The sequence below is a fragment of the Mytilus edulis genome, chromosome 12 (genome assembly GCF_963676685.1).
Source record: "Mytilus edulis chromosome 12, xbMytEdul2.2, whole genome shotgun sequence".
Lineage (NCBI taxonomy): Eukaryota > Metazoa > Mollusca > Bivalvia > Mytilida > Mytilidae > Mytilus > Mytilus edulis.
The window spans coordinates 28,133,791-28,158,953 of NC_092355.1; the positions used below are offsets into that span (position 1 = coordinate 28,133,791).

The following is a 25,163-nucleotide window of genomic DNA, read 5'->3' on the forward strand; positions in this document are numbered from 1 at the left end:
AATTTCATAGGCTTTTTATAGATCATTGAACAATATATTTTTAGGCAGTTGCTTTTCTTTACAAAAAAAGAATAGGGCGATATGACATGATGAGCGATGAGATAACTATCAAACAGATATCAAAATGCGACTTTTAACAATTATAGGTCACTATACGGCATTGATCGATGAATAAAAGCTATACTGCTTAGTCAGATATTTTAAACAGCTATTTGTAAAATCCAGGAAGGGGGTGATTCATGTATGTCTCAGAACTGCTTTATTCTTTTATATAATAGGCAGTTAAGATTGAAATAAAGTTTGCAAGCTTATTCTTTTATTTTGTTGAACGGTTGCTATGGAAACTTGCAGCCATTTTTTCAGGAATTTATGATGAAATCAGACATGAAAATGGGAAAAAAGTCCATTAAAATGATAAAACATGAAACAATTCAAAAACGAAAAAATAACAATCCATATTATGACAAAAACAATACACGATTTTTTTACGACAACAATACACTTACAAATTAGTAGAACGGGGTATGTGTAAATCTGTTTTTGAGTGGCAAAGAAAACCTTTTTGTATGCACTTCATATGATAAGGATGCAGGTCTATTCTATTTCTTTATTATAAAAAATAAGCATTGAAAACCCTATAATCGTATTTACTGAATGATATATATATTTTTAATTAAATCCGCATTTACATGCCTTTAAGGAAACTGGGGAAAAATGTATACCCTTTCCGATACACAAGTTTGAGCTCCAATTTATCATAGAATATAAAGATTAAGAAAAACATTTAAATCATCTAATGCAAAATATTGATTTGCAAAGCAAATGCATATGATTACAATAATCTGGTCAAATGGGAAATTGAGAAAATACTCCAAAAATATTGCAAAATAAGGCAACTGTAGTATACCGCTTTTCAAAACTCGTAAATCTATGGACAAAAAACAAAATCGGGGTAACAAACTAAAACTGAGGAAAACGCATTAAATATTAGAGGAGAACAACGACACAATATTAAAATATAACACACACAGCAACGGACTAAGCATTAGGCAACATCCGATGAGAATAACCAATATAACATCAAAACCAAATACATGAATTTGGGATAGAAAAGTACCATGACACGTCTTATAGTAATGTGAATTCACACTCAAATATAAGAGAAAACAAACGACACAGCAGAAACACAACGTAAAAATGTTACACACACAGAAACAAACTATGATATAACAATGGCGATTTTCCTGACTTGGTACAGGACATTTTTTAAGAGAAAAAATGGTGGGTTGAACCTGGTTTTGTGGCATGTCAAACTTCGCACTTTAATGGCATTGTTAAATATAACATGAAAATGACAACATAATATTACAGGACTACAATACAAATAAATAAGAGAACGTATTAGGCAAAGAAACACATGAATAATAGATAACAAAAGGCATCAGGTTTAAAATTCAATACGTCAAAAACGCGCCTCGTCCACACAAGACTTACCAGTGACGCCCAGATATAAAAGTTCGAAAGTAAAACATAGGGGTACAAAGTTGTACAGCTCTGAGGATCAAAAGTTGAAAAAGGTTGTGCCAAATACGGCTAGGGCATTCAAACTTTTAAGCAGGCCAATTTAAAGTTTAAAATTTTAAGTTCTAATATAGATTTTTGATTTTTTTGTTTTGGTGTAAATACGATTTTTGAAATAAAAAAAAAGAAATTTCGCGTTTTTGCTTAAAATAAATGGTTTTGCTAAGAAAATTACACTCTGCAGAAATTAGACCACTTATTTACACTGGTACAGTGTATCCAATTTCATTAAATATGGAAAATACAATGCCTTATGTCGTTTCTTTTGTTAGCTAGTATATTACAAGTATTTCTAACCCGTTATCAATACATATATAAATGCTTATTGTCTCATATTTTTATGGTTTCTTTTCCCCATAAATTTGTACTACAACTGATAATAACACAATTCGGAAGGAACACTGCATATTACAATTTCATAAATCTGATATGTCTCTGCCGGTAATAATTAGTAAATAATAGAACTAGATATCATTCACTCGTCCCCATTTGAATAATTTAATCTCGGATGAAACGCGTTTTCTGATTGGGTGACTCTGTCTTGTCTATCATCTCACAGAAATATTTTTTTCGTGTCACCGTGACGTCGACAACGTTTTTTTTTAATGATTTCCTCCAGCTTTTAAATGAATTTTGAATTAAATTATAAGGATTGACTTTAATATTTCTGTTTATTCGAAATTACATAAAAAATGTGGTGCATACGCTACGCATGTTATTCGGTGGGCACCACATTTTTGATATTATTTCTCTATAGACAGAACAAATATTAAAGTCATTCCTTAATGATCAATGCAATTCTTTATGACGTAATTTGCTGAAGTCTTGAAATACAATTGTTTTTAAAATATTGATTTGTTTACCCTTTCGTATTTGCACTTGCTAAAATATCAATTTTATTTCTTAAACAATTTTTTTCAACATTTTCAATGTCTCAATATTATCATTTGTTAAATATATAGGTTGTGACTAATATACAACTGAATGATGTTCACAGAAATGAATACAAATCAAAATATTAAAAAAAAAGGTATCCATTCTTTTCTTTCACATCAAGGCTTTATGTTTACGGAAAAACCAGCCGGAAAACCATAACCGGAATATTTATTACGTCCAAATACAATAAGTCCAAATGGTATATCATTGTTTTGCTGAATTTCGTGAAGACCGACACTTAATTCCACAGTGATGACAGAGTACAGTGTAGATTCAAGTGTAACGGTAGAAGTTCCTTTATAATTAGAAATCTCCTTACTATCTAAACGTAGTCCCGCCTTTGCATACGATTGTATAATGATAGTAAGGTAGAAGTGCTGAGGTCGATCGGTGTACTTAAAGTCATTCACAACTGGAAACTTGTAACTACTTTTGAAATGCTGAATACTTGGAAGTGTAGCCATGAAAGCATCATATTTAGTTGATGCACCATTGCAATATAACTGAACTTGAACTGGTACAGATGACTGCAAAGTATAAAGATCGTAATTTTCGTATTCCTTAAATCTACGACTTTGGATATTTATGTAAACAACTGAACTGTTGTTGTATGTACGTACACGTGTTTGTTCAAGTGCAAATATTCTAAAATTGCACTGTGAATCATACAATTTAGGAACGATAAAATCACGTCCTAAATGTTCATTTGGTATGATCATTTCTTCCATGTGATTTCCGTAACCGTTTCGTAGGTAACTAGTACGAACGCCAGACATAACAGCAACCGGACTTGATGCAGTAATCAATGTTCCACTCAAATCATAATCATGAGACAAATAAAACGTTTCAAATCGCACCAAAGTAATGTTAAGTATGTCATCATTTCCATAACGGGTAGCTTTGTAGTTTATAATTCCACCTGACATTCGAAAGGTAATAGTTATATTCGTTGATTTAGAAATTGCAATAATACCAAAATTGCTGTTGCTATGTGGAGTGTTTCTTGGTGTTTTTAGTGTGAATGAAGTAACCATGTAATCTTGACCAAAAACTTCGTACGGAAGAGCTAAAAATCCATCAACTTCATCACTTAAATATGTCAAGCCATAAACAGATACAGGAATATCACATTTGACAAAGACAGCTTTTCGCTGTATCCCATGGTGATCCAAGCAAACGTCAGGGCTGATTTTAAATGATTTTACTCTTGTGCTTAATACTGAAAATGTAGTGTTTATACCTGTGCTTGGGATACACACTTGACAAGATCCGTCAGATGATGAAACTATATATAGATACAGATCTCCATATTTACCATAGCTTTCTAAAAATCCTAGGTAAAACGTTTTTCCAATCGTTTCTGAAAAAAACAAATATGAAAAGATTTTTCAAATGTTGATTTACACAAGGAAATATGTATGAAGCCTTTACTTTGGCCCCTGAAAGTGCGAAATACGAGTATTAACCCTTGCAAAATGAATAAACTAACGAGTAGATGATGATTTTGTCCTTGTTTCTTTCAGAAATAATGGCCCTTAAGTAAGTCACTAAGAAATCATTTAATTACTTAATTTCTAAAAAGTGCATACCTAAATGGTTTTGTTTGAAATATTTAAAACTCTACAGTCATGGTCAGAAAGTTGCGTTATGAATTTTTATCGTGAATGTTATTGGATAAATCCTATGTATAAACGGTTGTTTTTATTTTGTAATGTAATCAACAAATTTTTCACAAAGAATGAAAATTTCAATTACGGTTAAACTAAATAAATATTTTTTTGTAAGATTTTGATTTAACCAAAACAAAGTGATATTCCATTATTCACAGAATAAACTGATGTATGATTTTTTTTTCTTTTCCTTTTTTAAACTTTTATGTACATAGTGATGGCAGATGATTTTATTTTATAGACGGCGAACATTGTAAAGAGTATGTTCTCGGTATGTATTAACTTTGCAATCAGAAGTGCCAAACAATTGCTTTAAAAATAACGACAGTGAGTAATTGCAACCTGCTTGATCATGGTTTTTGAATATATGACTAGAATGACGTTATGAAAGTCACACAAAGAGAAATACAAGTTATATAACATCTGTCTATCTATTAGAACATTATATATATGAGCAAATCATGTTTACAGACTCAACAGATTGAGATAAAGTATCACACTATTAGTAAACAATATGAACATGTACATGTACACGTTACTCTGTTTTAAAGGAACAAGCTTTTTAAAGCCTCATTTTTATGAATTGAAATTATAAAAACAATAGCAATAAAAATGCAGAAAAAAATGAAAGGTTCGTGTCCTGGTTTTTGAAGTAAAATGAATAGTAAATGCAGTGGGCAATGATTGTCTCTAAATCTATCATTGATTTAACATTGACTCTTTCTTTCTTACAAAAAACTATGGAAAAATAACAAGAATGTTTAAGATTTCAAATAAAATGGCTTCTGAAAGAGGGACGAAAGATAACAGACGGATAGTCAAACTCATAAATCGAAAATAAAACTGACAACGCCATGGCTAAAAAATGAAAAAGACAAACAGACAAACAAAAGTACACATGACACAACATAGAAAACTAAAGACTAAGCAAAACGAACACCACCAAAAAGTAGGGGTGATCTCAGGTGCTCCGGAAGGGTAAGCATATCCTACCTCACACGTGGCACCCGTCGTGTTGCTCATGTCATAACAAATCCGGTAAAAAACCGGTAATTCGGTAGGTCACATGACTAATTTAAAATAAGGTTCACACTCAAAAACACTCACCGGTGACGATCTGGTGTTTTCACATTTTTAAAAAAACTGTAGCAAAGCGGATTCAACCATTTGAAGTGAATGCTGACTTTTTCGTAACTCAGTTCACTGTTTTTATATATATCTGAGTTTGTTTTCATAACACAAATGTACTTTTACTAAAATTTGTCGGTACTTATATTTTGACATTGCACAAGGACATGGGTTTTCTCTGACTTTTAATGACGTCTTAACACCACTGTGTCTAAACCACACCGGCAAAATTTGCTCGGACTCGATGATATCTAACATCAGGCACAATGACGGAACACCAATAGACAAAAGAAAGGTAGGTTTCTCCTTATTGTTTTATTCTTTTTATGATATTGAAGAATATATATAAATATACAACTATTTTCTATTGTGAGATGCAATATTTTCTACAACCGTTCTCTATTAACGGAGAAATAAGTCAAAATGCATGTCAAAATGACGAATTGAGTGAATCTTGCCTCGAAATTGTTTAATTTCTCGTTAAATCGTTCACATTGTACGGAAAGAAAGGTACGGGAAGATAGATATTGACACGGAGATTGCAAATTAAGTTATTATTAGCATCTCATTAATTGTATCTCTGTGTATGGAACGAAAGAAATGGGTCATGTCAAATTAAAATAAACCGGTTTCGTCAATGTTGTTACTACACAATCACCCGGTTTCGTCTATATATATCACCCGGTTTGGTTGGTTTTTTTAACAAACAATTTATGAAAAGCAACTTTGGCACGGATCTGAACATTGTATTTCGAGAATTTAAATATATATTTATTGTAAGGTAAACTTGGTGTGTTAAAATCTATTTAAAACAGGCACTTTTGGACATAGTTAATTATGATAATACACATTTTCTAATGAAAGGCGTATCCCTTATTTCACTTAACTTCAAACTAATTTTAAATGGAATATAAATACTCAATAGCAAACACTGGTATCTAACTATTTGTAACATTATTATATTTTCTTCGTTTATAATAGTTGTATGTAAAGATGAAAAATAAAAGTATGTGTTTTGATTGTGCCATAATTTTAATTTACTATACTAAATTATATACACTATGCATTCAATCATTGACGAACAGTCCCAAACCGACTATAGTCTTTACTGTTCTGCACAAGTTTATCATGCGTGCAGTCCTGCCAGATTTTCTGGTACTATATATACTGTGTTCCTTGCGCACTAAAGCAAGTTTTCACACTTAAGCATCCATAACATAGCAATGAGATTTGTAACTTTCTCCCCGTTTCTGGTAGGCACATTTATTTTCCTATAGGCATGTTTTTCACATTATTTTTACAGTTCAAATTCATTTTTTTTTACATTTCAAATTCATCTTTTTTACAGTTCGAATTCAATTGAAACTTCAAGATAACTTTCGAAAACAATATCTGACAGTATTGTATTTTCAATGTGAATAAAAGTTGGTTTGCAAAACATGACCGTCATTTATATCTAGGTCTTATTTAGAAGAAGTGACGGTAACCACTTATCCCATACACATTGACAATGAGACAACTTTCTTTTAGACACAAAAATGATGTTGAATTAATCAAGTTTAGGTCACCGTATGCCTTAAACAATGAGAAAAACACACAAACCGCATGAAAGCAAGCTATAACAGGGCCCTAAATTATAAATGTAAAACAATTATTCAAACAAAAAAATTACCTGCCTATGTTATGTTCAAAACACATATGGTACAAAGCAACCAAAGACAACCATGGAATTACAAGCCTGTGACTCGGGAAATGGACTGAGTCAAAGTGGTGTCGCTGACACAAACAGTACAACAAAAGTACAAATAATAAAAAATGATGAATAAACCTTAACTCGTCCTATGACAGAGCCTTTATAGTAAATTCGCGATTTGTGCCAAAACTTGTATCATAGTTAAAATTATCCATTAAATATGATAAATATACATGTATTCGCAGTTTACTACGAAATCCACTATCACTGAACTAGTATACATATTTATTAAGGGGCCAGCTAAAGGACACCACCGGATGCGGGAGTTTCTCGCTTCATTGAAGACCCATTGTGGCCTTCGGCTGTTTTCTGCTCTATGGTCGGGTTGTTGTCGCTTGGAATTTGTATGAATTTTTCATGTTTAAATGCCCCCCCCCTTTTTGTTTTTGTTTTACCAAAAAAAATTCAATCCCTCTAAACCAAAATTTTAAACATCTCCAAAAAGTAAACAGAAGTTTATAGTATTTATATAACTAAGAAGTGTATAAAGTTTGATGCAGTTATAATACTTCGATTTTGAGATATGGCGCGACATGTTAAAAACCCCCACATTCCTGTTTCACTTACATGTTCTGTAACTCAAAAAGATTTAATTTCATTTTCACTAAAAGGTTTACAGATCATGTTAAATTTTAAGAAAATAAGATAAGCTGTCCTGAAGTTACGGTGCGACATGTTTATTGTGGACAGAAGGATAGATAGACGGACGGACGGACAGAATGACTGATAGATGGAGGAACGGACGGATGGAAGGACGGACGGTTAGACGGGTGTATACAATAATACGGCCTGTCAAAATTGGGACGGGCGTGTAAAAACGCGAAGAAAAAATCGTAATTAAAGGTCAATAATTTTTATTAGGATATCGGCCAAGTCGATTTATTTGTATATTTGTCTGCCTTATCATTTTCATATATAACTTTTATATATATTTGAAAAAAATGTATAGAAATCGATAAAAAGAACTTGATATTCGGCATTTATTATGAGAAACATAATCCAACTGACATAATCCGATTTCCCGGATGTCCCTGTTTTCTCATTTCTTACAATATTTTAATTCGGTATACACTTTATAAGGTAAGTGGCGAATCTAGATGACGTATATGTTGCACGCCCCGACCCCACCTTTGGTTGCCAAAACTTTATTGATTCCTGTATTTAAAGATTTTGTAAAGCAAAAAATAATCAAAATATTGTTCGACTCGCTACGCTCGGCGGTATGTAAAAGTTGTTCGAAATACGCCCACTTTGAAATAAACTGAATTCGTCTGTCCGTATATATTGTCAAAATATATTGACCAACATCAGTGTACGATCATCATAACACAATGGCGACAGTGCAGACTCGTTTTTTTAATAATGTTAACAAAATAATTATTATTGAATTGTATCGATGACCTGAGACTATTATACTAATTTGTACATAGCAGTATAGTGATAAATAAATTTTATTTATTTTTAACGATGGTAGAAAAGATTACATACATGGAATGATTAGATTACTTATAAAGGTGTCCATTCTTTTGTGCGAGAAAATCACATATCAATTGTGTGTTTCGATTTTTAAGACCGTAAACTTTAATTTCAAGTTTAAAAATGTTCAACATATTTTCCCATAACTCATATAGAAAAAACAAATTTAGAGAGCTTTAATCTCAATATGCTGTTAAAAAATTTCGGAATGCAAAGTAAAATTAAAATATACGTGTCGGCTATAAGAGTATGAATTTGCTTATTATTTATTTGAATCTGAGACTCATATAAATAATAAGCCGCTGTCCGGTGAACAAACTTGTTTTCGAACGACCCACAAAACTCCTTTTGAACGCTGAAGTTAAATAATCAATTCTAATGTAATGGGATTATGATTTTTTTTTATTTGACCAAACCGGGTTATGCATTTTGAAATCTATGACGAAACCGGGTTGTATACATTGACGAAACCGGCCAGTTCGATTTTGACATGACCCATTTCTTTCGTTCCATACACAGAGTTACAATTATTGAGATGCTCATAATAACTTAATTTGCAATCTCCGTGTCAATATCTATCTTCCCGTACCTTTCTTTCCGTACAATGTGAAAAATTAAACGAGAAATTAAACAATTTCGAGGCAAGGTTCACTCAATTCGTCATTTTGACATGCATTTTGACTCATTTCTCCGTTAATAGAGAACGGTTGTAGAAAATATTGCATCTCACAATAGAAAATAGTTGTATATGTATATATATTCTTCGATATCATAAAGAGAATAAAACAATAAGGAGAAACCTACCTTTCTTTTGTCTATTGGTGTTCCGTCATTGTGCCGGATGTTAGATAGCATCGAGTCCGAGCAAATTTTGCCGGTGTGGTTTAGACACAGTGAACACTAAATCAATTGGATGTTTGATATGTAATTTTTGATGTTCTAATTTAGATACATGATTTGTTCTAGTTGTTATTGGCTTTTAACTACCTGTCAGTAACTGCAAATACTCTCAGATCTGTACATGGTTTCTTTTCTTTTGTTTTAAGGGACGAGGCAAAGTTACCTTGTCCTATCTGTATCAGGATAGGAGAGTTTTATAGCGCTCACAAAAATGTTTGACCCCGTCACATTCTTTATGTGCCTTTTCCAAGTCAGGAGCCTGTAGTTCAGTGTTTGTCGTTAGTTCCTTTCTGCCATATTTGTTTTGCGTTAATTGTTTTATTATATATTAGCCCCTTAAATTTTAGGCCTTTGATAGCCGACTTTACGGTATGCGACTTTCTCATTGTTGAAGTAGTACGATTGCCTGTAATTGCTTACATCCACTCTATTTGAACTTTGATCGGTACTAGTAGTTGTCTAATTGACAATCATACCACATCTCCCTATTTTTATAAATATAAAGGATTTAGTGTAAAGATGTCATCAACGGTTAGCGAAAAACATGATCTTTATCAATACAAAAAAATAGCCATCAAAAACATACAAAACCGTAAATGTGCATAGCTGCATAACATTACCATTAATTTTATAATTTTAACAATGATAGAATCAAAGACAACGTTTTTGATGATATTATTGACAATTAATATGCAAAGGTCTTATTCATTAATATTACAGTGTTATATTGATGATTTTTTAACTAAGGATGTTCGCTTGTCATGTTTTGGAATTTCTGTCAGATTTTATCCATTTATATGCTTTTCAAAAAATTACAATTAACCCCCCATTTTTTCATTAAATAAACCTTTAAAATTTATAATAATGATCCATCTGTGAAAGTTTTATAAAATCTTTGTTATTTTTTAAAAGTTTTTGCGAACTTAAATTTGTCAATTATAAGGCTATGAAAAATCGAGAGAGAATATTTTCCAGCTAAAATTTTAATTGCTATTATCTTGAAAACATGCACACTGATAGTCATACCGTCATGTCTTGTTAGCGCTCTCACGGGAACAATTCTAGTCAGATTATTTTTAAACTAATACCATAGGTTAATAACAGCAATATCTCGATCTTTTTTTCTATAAAGAGTTTTGCCCGTTGGTAATATTACATATGTACCACGCGGGGGACATTGGAACTCAGATATTTTATTTGAGCGTCACTACTGTGTATTTTCTCGCCGACACACGCGTCTAACTTACCACATTTTAGACTTGTATCTCTGGTGAGTTTGTTTATAACAAAGTTTGTACTAATGCAAGAATTTAGTAACGGTTTGAAGAAATTTGCAGTAATGAAATCCCTGACTTAATGTTTTACCAGTTATATTTGTACATAGGTTTCGTTCATCGAATTTTTTAGAAACGTCGCAACAGACATTGGCATAGCAGACTACTTTGTATATATTATTGGCAGACAATACAGAGGAGGTATTGCCGTCGCTATCGTAAAGTGTTATTTTTCGCGACGTCAAACTGTGGCATATCGAGAATAGATGTATTTTCGATTGGAAAATAGTATAATTCGGTAGGTCCCATTCATGGAAAGGTAAGGGAATTGTAGTTTCGACGTAAGGAACATATCCGATATCATCATTAAAACGGTTATGCCATAATGGTCAACCAACTCGTGATGGCGTCCGTAAAATTTACGAAGGGATGATTTCAACTTCTCCATTTTGGAACTCTTGGTTTTATAACTTCCTTGTGGGCAGCAACCTTTTCTCAAGGAAATACAAGCACGGGAATATCATATCAATTGCAAGGTATATACTCCGTATGCAGGCGCTGCTGGAATTTTGCTACTTACAAATGGAAAGTTCACAATTAACACAGATTACAAAAAATATTGTATCTCCTTTTGTTTTTATTTTTAACGCAATTGGAGCGAAATGTTGATGATGAATCCAAATCAATTTCAAGGGCTGCACTAGTGGTTACCTTATAGGAAATAAAATCTTAAGTGGAAGAATGTATGTCAGAACTGCACCGATAATAACATGAATAATGCGGTGTTTTCCCCCTGTAAGTTTTTTTTTTCTAATGGGTTTACTACTTCCTTATTGTGATCACAGCTAAGAAATACAAATTTCTTAATAATCCGAAAGTGATTCCTTTAGGCACTTATGTGCACAGAAATAGATATACTTATTTTACCTCCTATACATTTTTGGGAATATGATATGTTAAAAGCGTCCGCGTGAAGGCCGTGTTTATTCCATTTAAGGTTAGTTGAAAGGCGGGGCTTATTTCGATACAGTAGTGGTTGAGTTACGACTGGCATTATTTGATTATTTAAATGTATTAAAGGTGCTGTTCAATATTGTTATATAAGGTTGTTGATATTGAATTGTTATTGTTGACATTAGTTTGTTTGTGCAGACCATATGGAACTTACCGACCCGTATATATCGTATTAGATCACTAACACACTATGTAACCAACTCTGTTGTATTAACTGTTTTTTTTAATAATCGTTAAAAATATCAGGCCACAGACCACAATTAATTCCTCTATCAGTTCTTTATAACCTTTTGCATCATTAAAAAAATTGCACCATGCACTTTTGTCCAATTTTGTGTGTGTGTAATGTATTGTCCTAGTCCAAATATATATCCAAAATTCAGAAAGATTGAAGCAATCACTTTTACAAATTTAGCCAATACACATCCATACCCCTATTGACAAGTCAAGAGATGTTCCGAAAACTGTAAATATCACCTTTTTGCACTTGACCTAATCACTCATTCCATATCAAAATCAGTTAAAATACAACCTCCAAAAATTTATTTGACCTCTCTTCTTTCATTTCCACCCAAAAAGATTTAAGGAATGAGTGAGGAAAGGAAAGAAAAAAAATTAAGGAAAAATACACTCTAATTAAAAGGAACTATATTCGTGGACAACGAAAAGCGGGGTCATTAATTGTGGTCTTGGGCCTATTAGGGGCCTAAAACTTGACCAATTCTAATAAAACTTGGCATGATTCAAGCTTAGTATATTATAAAACAGGTTACAAAGTTTCAAAGCTATATGATACCAAATAAAAAAAATGTGGCATTTTTTATATCTGAATTTTGGGTGCTGAATTGTGGCGTTGAATTAGAACAATTAAAACTATCAAATTTGAGCTTCTAAAAACCAAAAGTTACCAAAACTAACACTTTTTAATGTCTCTATGTATAAGTTAACATCTATTTAAAGCAACAGAAAGCATATTTCATGTATCAGACTTATGCAAAATGGCCAGAAGTTAATTTTATATGAGCCTGTGCCAAAAAATAGAGGTTTTCAATTAGGGTGAGGCCTTATATCAAATGTAATATTTTTCACTTACCACAATTTTCTGAAGTTGTTAAGTTATCAAACAAACTTTAACAGGTTATAAATGTACTTTTGATGGAAATGTAAGTTTCAAATAGCATAATGCATGTGGATAAAATGGTCTTTAGCAATGTTATGCTTAAAAAAACAGATTGCCAGTTTAGGCCGTTCCCCACATTTGCATATTTAAAAGCATATAAATGATATGGGAGATGGAGATATACTTCTTTTTGCTAAAATCTGTGCTCAGATATGATAAAACATGGAGCCTGGATGTAACAAGACTGTCACTTTCAACTATATATGCAGACAGTATGGTCTGATGCAAAGTTTATTAACTTTACTGTTTAAAAACTGAATGAAATGTCAGCCTCAAAAGGCCAATATTTAAACCACTAGCTATCCAACAGAAGAAAGTAAAGGTAGTCTGTGAAACAGAAATGGTTAAGCAACCAGTAATAAGTGTTTTTGATGTAGGTTCAGTGCAATCTGTTTTGGAATACAACTTTTAAGTGCATAGAACTTCACATTTCACCTGCTGCGTATACTGACCGTTAGACTTAGACTATTAAAACAGCACATTTTGCACTCTTTTTATGTTTTTATCTACTTTTTTTTGTGTTCAGAGTTCACAAATAAGTTAAACAACTGAAATAAATACCACAAACACAAATAGATATCAGAAAAAAACTGTCAGAGAGAAATTAAGCATGCTGTTTTTGAAAAAATAGTGAAAAAAGTGAAAAAGCTACATTTTAGGCATTTAACCTGAAAAGTGACTTTTTCACAAAATTTCTATCAAATGAAAGTGAAAATCATTTCTTCTCATATAGTTTGACAAATCAATACCAATAGATCATTCAGAAAAGATGCCAAAGTAAAAATTCTAAATTTGCTGAAATGCACCTCTTAGGCCACAGACCACAATTAATTCCTCTATCAGTTCTTTATAACCTTTTGCATCATTAAAAAAATTGCACCATGCACTTTTGTCCAATTTTGTGTGTGTGTAATGTATTGTCCTAGTCCAAATATATATCCAAAATTCAGAAAGATTGAAGCAATCACTTTTACAAATTTAGCCAATACACATCCATACCCCTATTGACAAGTCAAGAGATGTTCCGAAAACTGTAAATATCACCTTTTTGCACTTGACCTAATCACTCATTCCATATCAAAATCAGTTAAAATACAACCTCCAAAAATTTATTTGACCTCTCTTCTTTCATTTCCACCCAAAAAGATTTAAGGAATGAGTGAGGAAAGGAAAGAAAAAAAATTAAGGAAAAATACACTCTAATTAAAAGGAACTATATTCGTGGACAACGAAAAGCGGGGTCATTAATTGTGGTCTTGGGCCATCATGTACATAACTCGTAAGTGTTGTTTTGAGACATGGTATCTCGTTTGATAACATGTATACGACCTCCCCGTCATTATTTTTGGATGAGGTCAATTGAATGAGCAGACAATAAATCGCGTTTATAAGTAATACAATTGAATAAATGTTGAATATCAATTTTCTTATCAAAATCAATAAAACTAGTTTTTCATTGTCGCAACTTATTTCTCAACATACGATTAAACACGTGTCAATTGACAGTAATATAGTAATATATTACTAAAACTAAGGTAGGTCAAACAATAACTGACAATCGAATTCTGACCAATTTATTTTAAAGGCGTCTCATTTATAGTTTTAATGTTATTAAAACGAATGTTGAAGATGTTATAGGGCTTCTCTAGTTTTAACCGTAATGAGAAAATAAGATACTTAGTGGAAGAATGTATGTCGGTGTTTTCCCCATATAAATTTTCCTTCGAATTAAATCTTTAAATTATTCAATGAACTTGAAGTATTAAGTTAAAAAAAAGTATACCCCCGCCTTTGCCAAGTTCAGAATTCGATTAAACAAACATTAACTACTCGATATAAAAGAGTGGCTTTATAAGATAAAGGTTCGGTCAAAAATTTCAATACATTCTGATATTGGGTTAAAGAGAAATTTTGGAACCGGTGTGTCTCTTTGATAAAGCAAAACTAAAAAAAAAGACCTTAACTTAACACGTTCAATTATCACCATATGGGGTATCACCAGACCAGAAGTCAGCACTTTTTGTACTGACATGAATTATCATTGATATAAAATTGAGAAAGGAAATGGTGAATATGTCAAAGCGACAACCACCCGACCATAGAGCAAACAACAGCCGAAGGCAACCAATGGGTCTTCAATGTAGCGAGAATTCCCGCACCCGTAGGTGTCCTTCAGCTGGCCCCTAAAATATGCATAATAGTACAGTGATAATGGACGTCATACTAAACTCCGAATTATACACAAGAAACTAAAATTTAAAATCATACAAGACTAACAAAGGCCAGAGGCTCCTGACTTGGGACAGGCGCAAAATTGCGGCGGGGTTAAACATGTTTATGAGATCTCAACCCTCCCCCTATACCTCTAGCCAATGTAGAAAAGTAAAAGAATAACAATACGCACATTAAAATTCAGTTCAAGAGAAGTCCGAGTCTGATGTCAAAAGATGTAACAAAAGAAAATAAATAAAATGACAATAATACATAAATAACAACAGACTACTAGCAGTTAACTGACATGCCAGCTCCAGACCTCAATTAAACTGATTGAAAGATTATGTCTTCATCATATGAATATCAGGTACAATCCCTCCCGTTAGGGGTTTAGTATCATACTATCATAAAATATATGAGAAGAACATAACCCGTGTCATGCCAACAACTGTTTTTTTAGAAATAAATGTGTTTAGTTCCGATGCAAAGACCCTATCAGTGAATCAATGTTAAAGCCAAAATATGCAATCTTTAATGACCTGACCACAGTATCGTAACTATATCCCCTTTTAATAAGTCTATTTAAAGGTTTTGTTAGTTTCTGAGGAGAATACTGACATTTTTGTGCTTTATAAAGAATATTTCCATAAAATTTTGGATGTGAAATACCTGAACGTATAAGATGTCTGCATGTTGAGTTATATTTACGAATTATTTCCTTATACCGGTGATAAAATTTAGTAAATGTTTTGACCAGTTTGTGATATCGAAAACCCTGGTGTAATAATTTTTCAGTAATACATAAATTTCTCTCGCTAAAATCTAATACATTGTTACATACACGAGCGAATCGTACAAGTTGAGATATATAAACACCATAAGATGGTGACAAGGGAACGTCACCATCTAAAAATGGATAATTAACAATAGGAAATGAAAAATCATCTCTTTTATCATAAATTTTTGTATTAAGCTTCCCGTTTATGATATAGATATCAAGATCGAGGAAAGGGCAGTGGTCATTGTTATCATTAGCTTTATTTAAAGTAAGTTCTACAGGATAAATTTCTTTAGTATACATACTGAAGTCGTCATTATTTAGAGCCAATATATCATCCAAATATCTAAAAGTATTGTTAAATTTTTGTATCAAATGTTGTTTTGATGGGTCTTTGCTAATTTTAGTCATAAATTGTAACTCATAACAATACAAAAACAGGTCCGCAATAAGTGGTGCACAGTTAGTCCCCATTGGAATTCCAATAACTTGACGATATACGGAATCTCCAAAGCGAACAAAAATGTTATCAAGTAAAAATTCAAGTGCATAAATAGTATCAAAGCATGTCCAATTGACATAGTTCTTTTGTTTATTGCTACTAAAAAAATGGTTACATTTATAAGTAACTGTTTACTAAATTTAGAATTTTTGAAATACTAAGGCTTTTCTACCTCAGGCATAGATTACCTTAGCTGAATTTGACAAAACTTTTAGGAATTTTGGTCCTCAATGCTCTTCAACTTCTTTCTTCATTTGGCCTTTTTAACTTTTTTGGATTCGAGCGTCACTGATGAGTTTATTTACAACCACTGGGTCGATGCCACTGCTGGTGGAGATTTATTTCTTCGAGGGTATCACCAGCCCAGTATCAGCACATTTTGTGCTGACATGAATTATCATTGATATGGTTACATTTATAAATTAAGTGTTTACTAAATTTAGAATTTTTGAAATACTAAGGCTTTTCTACCTCAGGCATAGATTACCTTAGCTGAATTTGGCAAAACTTTTAGGGGTTTGGTCCTCAATGCTTTTCAACTTCTTACTTCATTTGGCCTTTTAAACTTTTTCGGATTCGAGCGTCACTGATGAGTTTATTTACAACCACTGGGTCGATGCCACTGCCGGTGGAGATTTATTTCCCCGAGGGTATCACCAGCCCAGTAGTCAGCACTTTTTGTGCTGACATGAATTATCATTGATATGGTTACATTTATAAATTAACTGTTTACTAAATTTTGAGTTTTTGAAATACTAAGGCTTTTCTACCTCAGGCATAGATTACCTTAGCTGAATTTGACAAAACTTTTAGGAATTTTGGTCCTTAATGCTCTTCAACTTCTTACTTCATTTGGCCTTTTTAACTGTTTTGGATTCGAGCGTCACTGATGAGTCTTTTGTAGATGGAACGCGCGTCTGGCGTATGTACAAAATTTAGTCCTGGTATCTATGATGAGGGTATTCAGAAAGATATCAAAAATTAAATCAAACAATATACAATTTAGTTTCAATAAATTTTATTAAAAAAAATGTATGTTGTTGAGAAGTAATTGAAAATGCAAAGTTACTACGACTTTATAAACATAACTAAGTCCTTGATTTGTATGGAAACCCCAAAAATCAGGATAAAAGATACACAAATCTATTTAAATGCAATGTAAATTATAGTTTTGTGTAGTTGCTTTTGAAAATAGGTACATCATAAAGTTTAAAGATTGAAAACAGACTCAGAATCTGTTTTTTAAAAATGTAAAATGCAATGTCGAATACAGCTACAAATCAATATCTGCAATAATACAAAGATAGCAGAGCATACAACGTGAGGCTGGCGGTCGATTTGCGAATAAAATAATTTTGGCGATTAAAATTCGTTATTTGCGAAAGATTTTGGAGAAAGAAATATATAACGAATTATTTTTATCCACCTTGTTTATTGACTCTTTTTCGGGTTTCACGGACCTGATCAAATAATACTCAGAATTCACCTTGAACTTGTTTAGATTTTGACAGAAAATCAATGATTAGTGGATTGCATTTTATAGCTATTAACAACAAAGGACTAATTAATAAAGGTGTTGATTGTATTGTTTGACAAAATGATATGGTCAGTCGATGTCACATAAAGTATTTAATAACCACTTTCCGACGCACGTGTTGGAAGCAAACTTTTGACATCTTCTCTCCTTTTTTTAGTTTTAATAATAGTCCAGACAAGAAAACTGTTGTTATGACGAAAAATGTTCAAAAGCAAGAAAAATATCCGAATTAAAACTGTATCCTTTGACTTTGATATAGATAATTGATTTGAGAAAAGTACTTTAAAGTCGTTAGAGTGACACGACGTATTTCAGGCATAGTTTTACGTCTCACCTTTTCATTTACGATGGTCTAGAAACGAAAACTGTCTTTATGAAGAAATCTGTGCAAAAGGTTTGGAACAACCCCTCGAATAAGAGTAACCCTTCAATGTAATGACTACACCTTAAATGAGGGATCAATTTCAAGAGATAAAAGCTTTTGTTTTGTTGTAAAACCACTTCTTAGTACAAAAGGGCACATATTTTTCTTTTGAAGAAACTTTTCCAAGAACTGTACATCGTTCCGGAATTATATGGTCAAACAAGTCTAAGAATTTTGTTATATTCCTGGACTTATATCTTCTTAAGCATTAAAAGTAAGTTGTCCAATCTTTTAGAAAAGTTGTTTAAAATATAATGAATTTCCTCCCTTTAAAGTTAAAAAAAGTTCTTCTTTTTAAAAGTAAATGTTCAGTTTTTATTTATTACAATGTAGACTCTAATAAAAGTTTGAGGGAATAATCATAGACAACAATGGGGCAAACTTCTCTTATTTAGTGGGAGGGGGGGAATGAAAATTTTAAATTAAAAATATATTCATGTTACTTGGCGAAACTTTCTTTTACCCTTGTTAAATCTTCGGGTACATCAGTTCTAAGGATCCAAGTTATTTTTCGAATTTTCACAAAGTCCAAGCACTTACAGAAAAGAGGTATTAAATTAGTTGTTATTGCGGTATGTATAGCAGATCAATTATGATTTAATGCGGAAAAAACTTAATTTGTTTTATTAGAATGAAAAGTTGTCAAAACAAAAACTATGCAGGCCAATATAATTGATAACGCTCGTAGTTTGAACTGGCATTTTCTTTAACAATCAAGATCAAAGCTGGTAGTTTTATTATATGTTAATAGTTCAACTTGTCATATCCTTCCTTGGAAGGTTGTCTGGTTCTTATTCTTATAGATTAAATAATTATTTAAAGCTCCTTATTGTATGATGCTAGCCAACAAATACCTGATTTTTCAATACATTCTGTAATGCTCTCCTCAGACCTTCGTCTTTCTAACTCTTCTAACCTATCGACACCATTCCTCATTTCTTTTATAGTTTCATTAAGGTGATTAATCTCCGTGTTAGTATATTGGACTGCTTTTTGGTTTTCGTAAATGTTTTCATGTAACTCGTTTATTTCGCATGAAAATTGCCGCCTTTTGTTTGTAAGTTCATTTGTCAGATACTGATTTTCACTTTTAAGGAATTCAATTTCATTCTCGTTTTTAATAACCCTTTTCAGTAGCTCATGCATGTCGTCTTTCAAACCATTAATGTCTGACTGTATGCATATGATTCCCGTCTCCTTTTTGGCCGCCTCTATAGAACTTTGTGTACTAGAACCAAACACATAACCGTTGCAGATCCATAACAGGAAAAATAAAATCACTACTACTGTAACTTCCATTTCAAAAACGTCTGTTTGTAAAGAAATATTCTTAAATTCATATACACATAGAAAATACAATTGTCTTTGTCAAAATGGATCGTAGATAGTTTTATTCCATAAAAGGAGGAAAAGTATAATATTGCACTTAAAACATTGAAAAAGTACTTTCTGTTTTAGTCTTGTGAAAACACACGATAAGATTGTCCAACACTTTGGGTTTATAATATCACGTCCTCTTGTGATCAGATTATGATTAAGTCGAACAAACAAGACGATAATTGTTAGAGGTTTCCTCTTTTTAAGAGCGGTCTTGACAAACTTGCACTAAGAACACTTAAAAGTATAATAATTTACGTATCAAATGAAAAACAAAAAAACTGGTGTTCCTGGTTAGAACACATTTTAACTAATCATTTTAAATACATGTTTTGCACAAACATGAATAATGTATGAAAATATCTAAAATTGAGGGAATATCATGGAAAAGTCATTTGGTATATCCAAAACAAGGGTAACTGGAACCGTGTAATGTGTATACAACGATAAACCGTGTAATGTGTATACAACGATATGTAGATTGGACCCCCATAAATACGTGAACATTGAAAGAGTTGACATAGAAAGCGATTGATGCCTAACATAGAGGTGTGCGTCTTATTATAATTTTAGCGCATAAACTGGCCTCAAATTGAGAAAATGATGTGGCACACAGAAGAGAAGTTATCACAAGAATAAAAAAAAACTTTAGAAAATTAAAAAGGGGTAAAACCAAAGCAAGTGAAAATAATTTATGGCCTCCTAACACCAAAAGACAAATTCCCGTTAACGTAATAGAAAAACAAAGGATATCCATCCATAACAGAAAACCAGTACACACATACCAAAAACAAAACACACAAAAAATATAGAAACAGCGCTTGTAATGCAGTAATTTGTATTTGGATTAATGGAATTATGAGTTTAATTATCTATTTGGTATCTTAATTTCATCTCTGATCTGGTCGATACAGAAATTGCGGAATGTTTCGGAATGTTTTTGGTTTTGAGATCAAAAATAATAATTCACACTAACGTATGTGACTTTTCCTCTGGGAGACACTGTTTTATTTACACACCATAAACATGCCTAATTTTCAGTGTGACTAATGTGTCAGGCTGAAGAGAGTCACATTCATTTAAAAAAGACTGAGGTCAGCAAAAAATTTGATTTTTTTCAGGTTTGGTCAACGAGCTGAAAACCGTTTCATCAAGGTCATTTGATATCGACCTCATACAGATTAACTGTTTACTTTTACTTCTGGTGTTCTTATGCTTGTACGAACGCTTCATTTACTTTTGAACTTGGGCAAGAAGTATGATTTATTGAAGGCAGCACAGTGGCCTGTTATAGTTGTTCTAGGTTTGTTGTCTATGGATAGTTGTCTCATTGACAATCATATGCAACTCCAAATTTTATTTATCTTTCTTGATTTTCTATCCCTCGTGCAATGGCAAAACCTTTACATTTTCAATTTGTGTGGTTTATTTACATATGCATTGTAACACTTTAAATTAATTGGAAAGGGGGTAGGTGTTTGCTTTATTTATCTCAATTAATTTTGACTCATTTTTCTTCTCTTTTGTTTTCCAAAAATGTCTAGTTTTTGCGTTGAACAATATGGTACGGCTAAATTACATATGTGTAATATCATGAATCTTCTGGGAACTACAAAATTTTAACCAACTACATATGGATAACGAAAATATGTTTAATCAGTATTTTGAATTAAAACTTAAGTTTGAATACGGGAAAAGAATAAAGCGCATGAGATCCATGCATGCAAAAAATAACAAGGAGAGAATAAATGGAAATAAATATAAAGATAAAATGTAATTTGATGGCAAAAAAATCGCGTTTGACTGTCCCTTTGGTATCTTTCGTCCCTCTTCTTTAATATGAGACAGGCATTACCTGTGAATTGGGACGAAGTCTGTATGAATTATTTTTTTTGTAACTAACATATTTAAAAAAAAAAAAAAAAAGAATCGGAAATATCGTAACGTTTTCAATTTTGGTTCTGTTATTAGGGATTTTACTTGTGACGTTATTTAAGTTATGACGTCATGTTCAATATAAACAAAGAAACGCACATCCACCAGGTAACGTTAGTTCATATCAAAGACAAAGAATTATTAAAAATGAAATATTGGTATTTTGTTCCTTGAGTCCATATATTTTACTAGACTACTCAAATTCTCACGACCACGAGACCGGAAAAGGAAGTAGATTTCTGCGTTCTGCGCAAACCGGAAATTAAAAGCGACATAAAAATATTTGAACGATTTTGAGTTCATTAGTACAATGAAAAATTCGGGAAAATTTTCCAGATTTTTTTTTTCTTTTTTTTTTTATTGATTTTTCTACTTAAATTGGGGACTTCGTCCCCATATAAAATTATGAAAAGAAAAGCAAGATTAAGGAGGGCAATGGATCTAATGACACTACATCAATAAAACCAGAGGATTCCGAATATCTGACAAAAAGTAAAAAAAAACAAGAGACGCAAAACTCCTTTAGGAATTTAAAATAAGGTTCACACTCAAAAACACTCATCGGTGACGATCTAGTTTTTTCACATTTTTTTAAAAACAGTAGCAAAGCGGATTCAACAATTTGAAGTGAATGATGACTTTTTCGTAACTCAGTTCACTGTTTTTGATGGAGGTTCGAGTTGTTTAAATTTTAGTTTCCTTCGAAATGTGGAAAGGATATCCTATTTATCATTTTGACCATGGTTTGTTTTTGATAGACTCGTTGGTTCTGATCGATTGTTGGACTGTTTTGAATAAGATTATAACACAATGTCCTATTTTTAACTTTGTTACCTATTATGTCTATTTGTTTTAATCACACATCGTTGTAAATACAAAACAGTTGTATCCGACTGTCATAAAAGTGAGAAGTTCAGTTAGTTATAAAACCAGGTTTAATCAACCATTTTCTACACAAGAAATATTTCAAAGCAAAATGTGTTATATTTTTGTTTAAGTATGTGACTAAGTCTCATAAATCATGATGGAAACCAATAATTGTATGTATCATTAAGGCCAATATATATTGACCGTATGTGGTCAAAGCAATACTTATTAACCTCATTGAAATATTTTATTAGTATCTGCAACCATTGAATATTGTTGTCCGAGTATCAGTAAATGTCAATTCTAATGTAATTCTGCGGAGAAGATATATCTGATGTTAACAAATATATTTACGTTTTATATTATAATATATGAGTCTGCAGTGAGAGCGAATTTTCGGATATTCAAATTAAAAAGGAATAACTGTTTATAAAAACAACAAACAAAACTATAATCAAATACTAGTAGATAGTTTTTAAAGGTACTAGTTTATAATTTAATACGATAAACGCGCATCAGGGCTCATCAGTGACGCTCAGATCAAAATTGTTAAAAAGCAAAACAAGTACAAAGTTGAAGATCATTGATGACCCAAAATTCTAAAAAGTTTTGCAAAATACGGCTAACGGGATTTATGCATGGGATATGAAAATCCTTAGTATTTTGAATAATTAATACGTTTGCACACAGTAAATTGATAAAAAATGACCAAATGATTGATATTCATGTCAAGACCGAAGTGCTAACTACTGGGCTGGTGATACTCTCGGAGATGAAACGTCCACCAACAGTGGCATTGACCAAATGGTGTGAATAGTTTTTAAAGGTACCAGGATTATAATTTAGTACGCTTGACCCGCGTTTCGTCTACATAAGACTTATCAGTGACGCTCATATCAAAATATCTATAAAGCCAAAAGTTGAAGATCTGCAGTGAATAAAAATTTACGGATATTCAAATTAAAACAGAATAGCTGTTTATATATAAATATAAAAACAAACCAAAAAAATATATAATTAAACGAAATATATATTTGAAATAGTTAACGGTCAAAGCAATTGTACTTACCAGTTACACCAAACGGGCTTGATATCATTTCAATCTGTACATCTTGATTAGAATTGCCTATTATTTCTTCCCCAGACTGGTTTCTTGTCATTATGTCCTGTACTGCTATATTCCTAATGAGTGTTTCCTTAAAAATATTCTTTATTTGTTCTCTAAACGGTATACTAGTTTTTACATCACTCACAAGTTCCTCATTAAATTCCTGTATTGTTATGTTTTTGATAAGGTCAGTAGTAGAATCTTTTGTCAACGTTTCCATAACTATATTTTGTATTTGTTTTCTCTGAGAGTCTTCAAGCATTGTTGCCATTAACGTTTTAATAAAGCTTTTTATCCTCACATTCATTGAAGAAGTATCTAACATGGCAACCAGTGGTGCTCCGCCGACGTCTATCAATGGTATAGATAATGGGTCTCTTTCTTACGTGGTTCAGTATCTTTTTGCATTGCATTCCCTTCTAATTTCCCCTGCATAAGAGTTAAACTGAAGAAAGCTAGATATAAATTCATTTTAAAGAAAACCATTGCACAGGCTGAACTGATATAAGTTTATTTTCCGAATGAATTTCAGTTAGCGTTGTTTTTATATTAGTAACCTTAAACATTGGAACATGTTCAATTCATTATACCTATTATGTCATTTCTATACAGATGGAGAGATTTTACCATTTTTTATTTTTTTTGGCAGTTGATAACTTCTTTGAGGTAGGTAAAATTTGTCTAAAAATAGATAACAGGTAATTGAAATCAGTACACCATAATGACTATGATGCAAACTAATTATATATACACAAAAAGTAAACAACTTTCTGTCTTTCAAAAAAACATTAAATAATAATAAATCAGAACATTTCGGCATTGATATGTTTTGTTGGAATGTCAACTTTGGATGGAAACATCATTTATCAATGATAAGGATTTTTTTGTTTGTTTCTAAATGGTTTCTTAATTGATCAGAGGAGAATCGTCGGAAGCTATGCATATTTGTTTGTCAATTAACTCTGAGACTGGTGTACATATAATATGGCGCCTGTCAGACGCATTGTTTTGATGAATTGGGGGAACAAAGATACAAACAAGTCAGGAATATGACAGTTGTTATCCATTCGTTTGTGCGTTTGATCAGGGATTTTCCGTTTTGAATTTTCCTCGGAGTTCAGTATTTTTGTGATAATACTTCGTACTACTAATAATTGTTGGTATCTTATGTTTAACAATTTTTTAATTTACTTCACCCTCCAACTGTTTGAATTCGGATGGCTCTGTTACCGATGGGTTTATAACACGACACGTTTTTGACGTACAAAATGATAAACCCGGTATCTTTGGCACAACTGTACCGCAAAGTATTTAGAAGTTCATATCATATCTGAATTCATCTTTTTTTAAAACTTAGAAATATCTTTTGTAAACGCAAAACTAAAGAAGTATAGATAGGAGGCCAATGATTGCACATATGTATATTATAAGTTAGTGAAACTACGCCATATAAACAAGAGACGACAGAAACCAAAGGGACGTTTAAAGTCATACATCGAACATAAACTG

The 25,163-nt window shown here is 32.0% G+C and overlaps 1 protein-coding gene across 3 annotated transcripts; it reads right to left on the reverse strand.

Annotated features, from left to right (window-relative positions):
* Positions 1-314: 314 nt before the first annotated feature.
* On the reverse strand, positions 315-24,218 carry LOC139498174 (IgGFc-binding protein-like). Of its 3 annotated transcripts, XR_011657835.1 has the most exons (3): positions 23,616-24,218; positions 1,541-3,877; positions 315-896 (listed from the first exon to the last, which is right to left on the reverse strand). XR_011657835.1 is itself a non-coding variant. In XM_071286508.1 (2 exons), exons 1-2 carry the CDS (start codon positions 23,977-23,979, stop codon positions 2,634-2,636), a joined length of 1,608 nt encoding a protein of 535 aa, XP_071142609.1. In that variant the 5' UTR covers positions 23,980-24,218; the 3' UTR covers positions 315-2,633. The 3 variants fall into 3 exon arrangements, 2 of the variants coding, with proteins under 2 accessions (XP_071142609.1, XP_071142608.1); XM_071286508.1 differs by having other exon boundaries at positions 315-3,877; XM_071286507.1 differs by lacking the exon at positions 23,616-24,218 and adding an exon at positions 19,222-19,717 and having other exon boundaries at positions 315-3,877.
* Between the last annotated feature and the right edge of the window lie 945 nt (positions 24,219-25,163).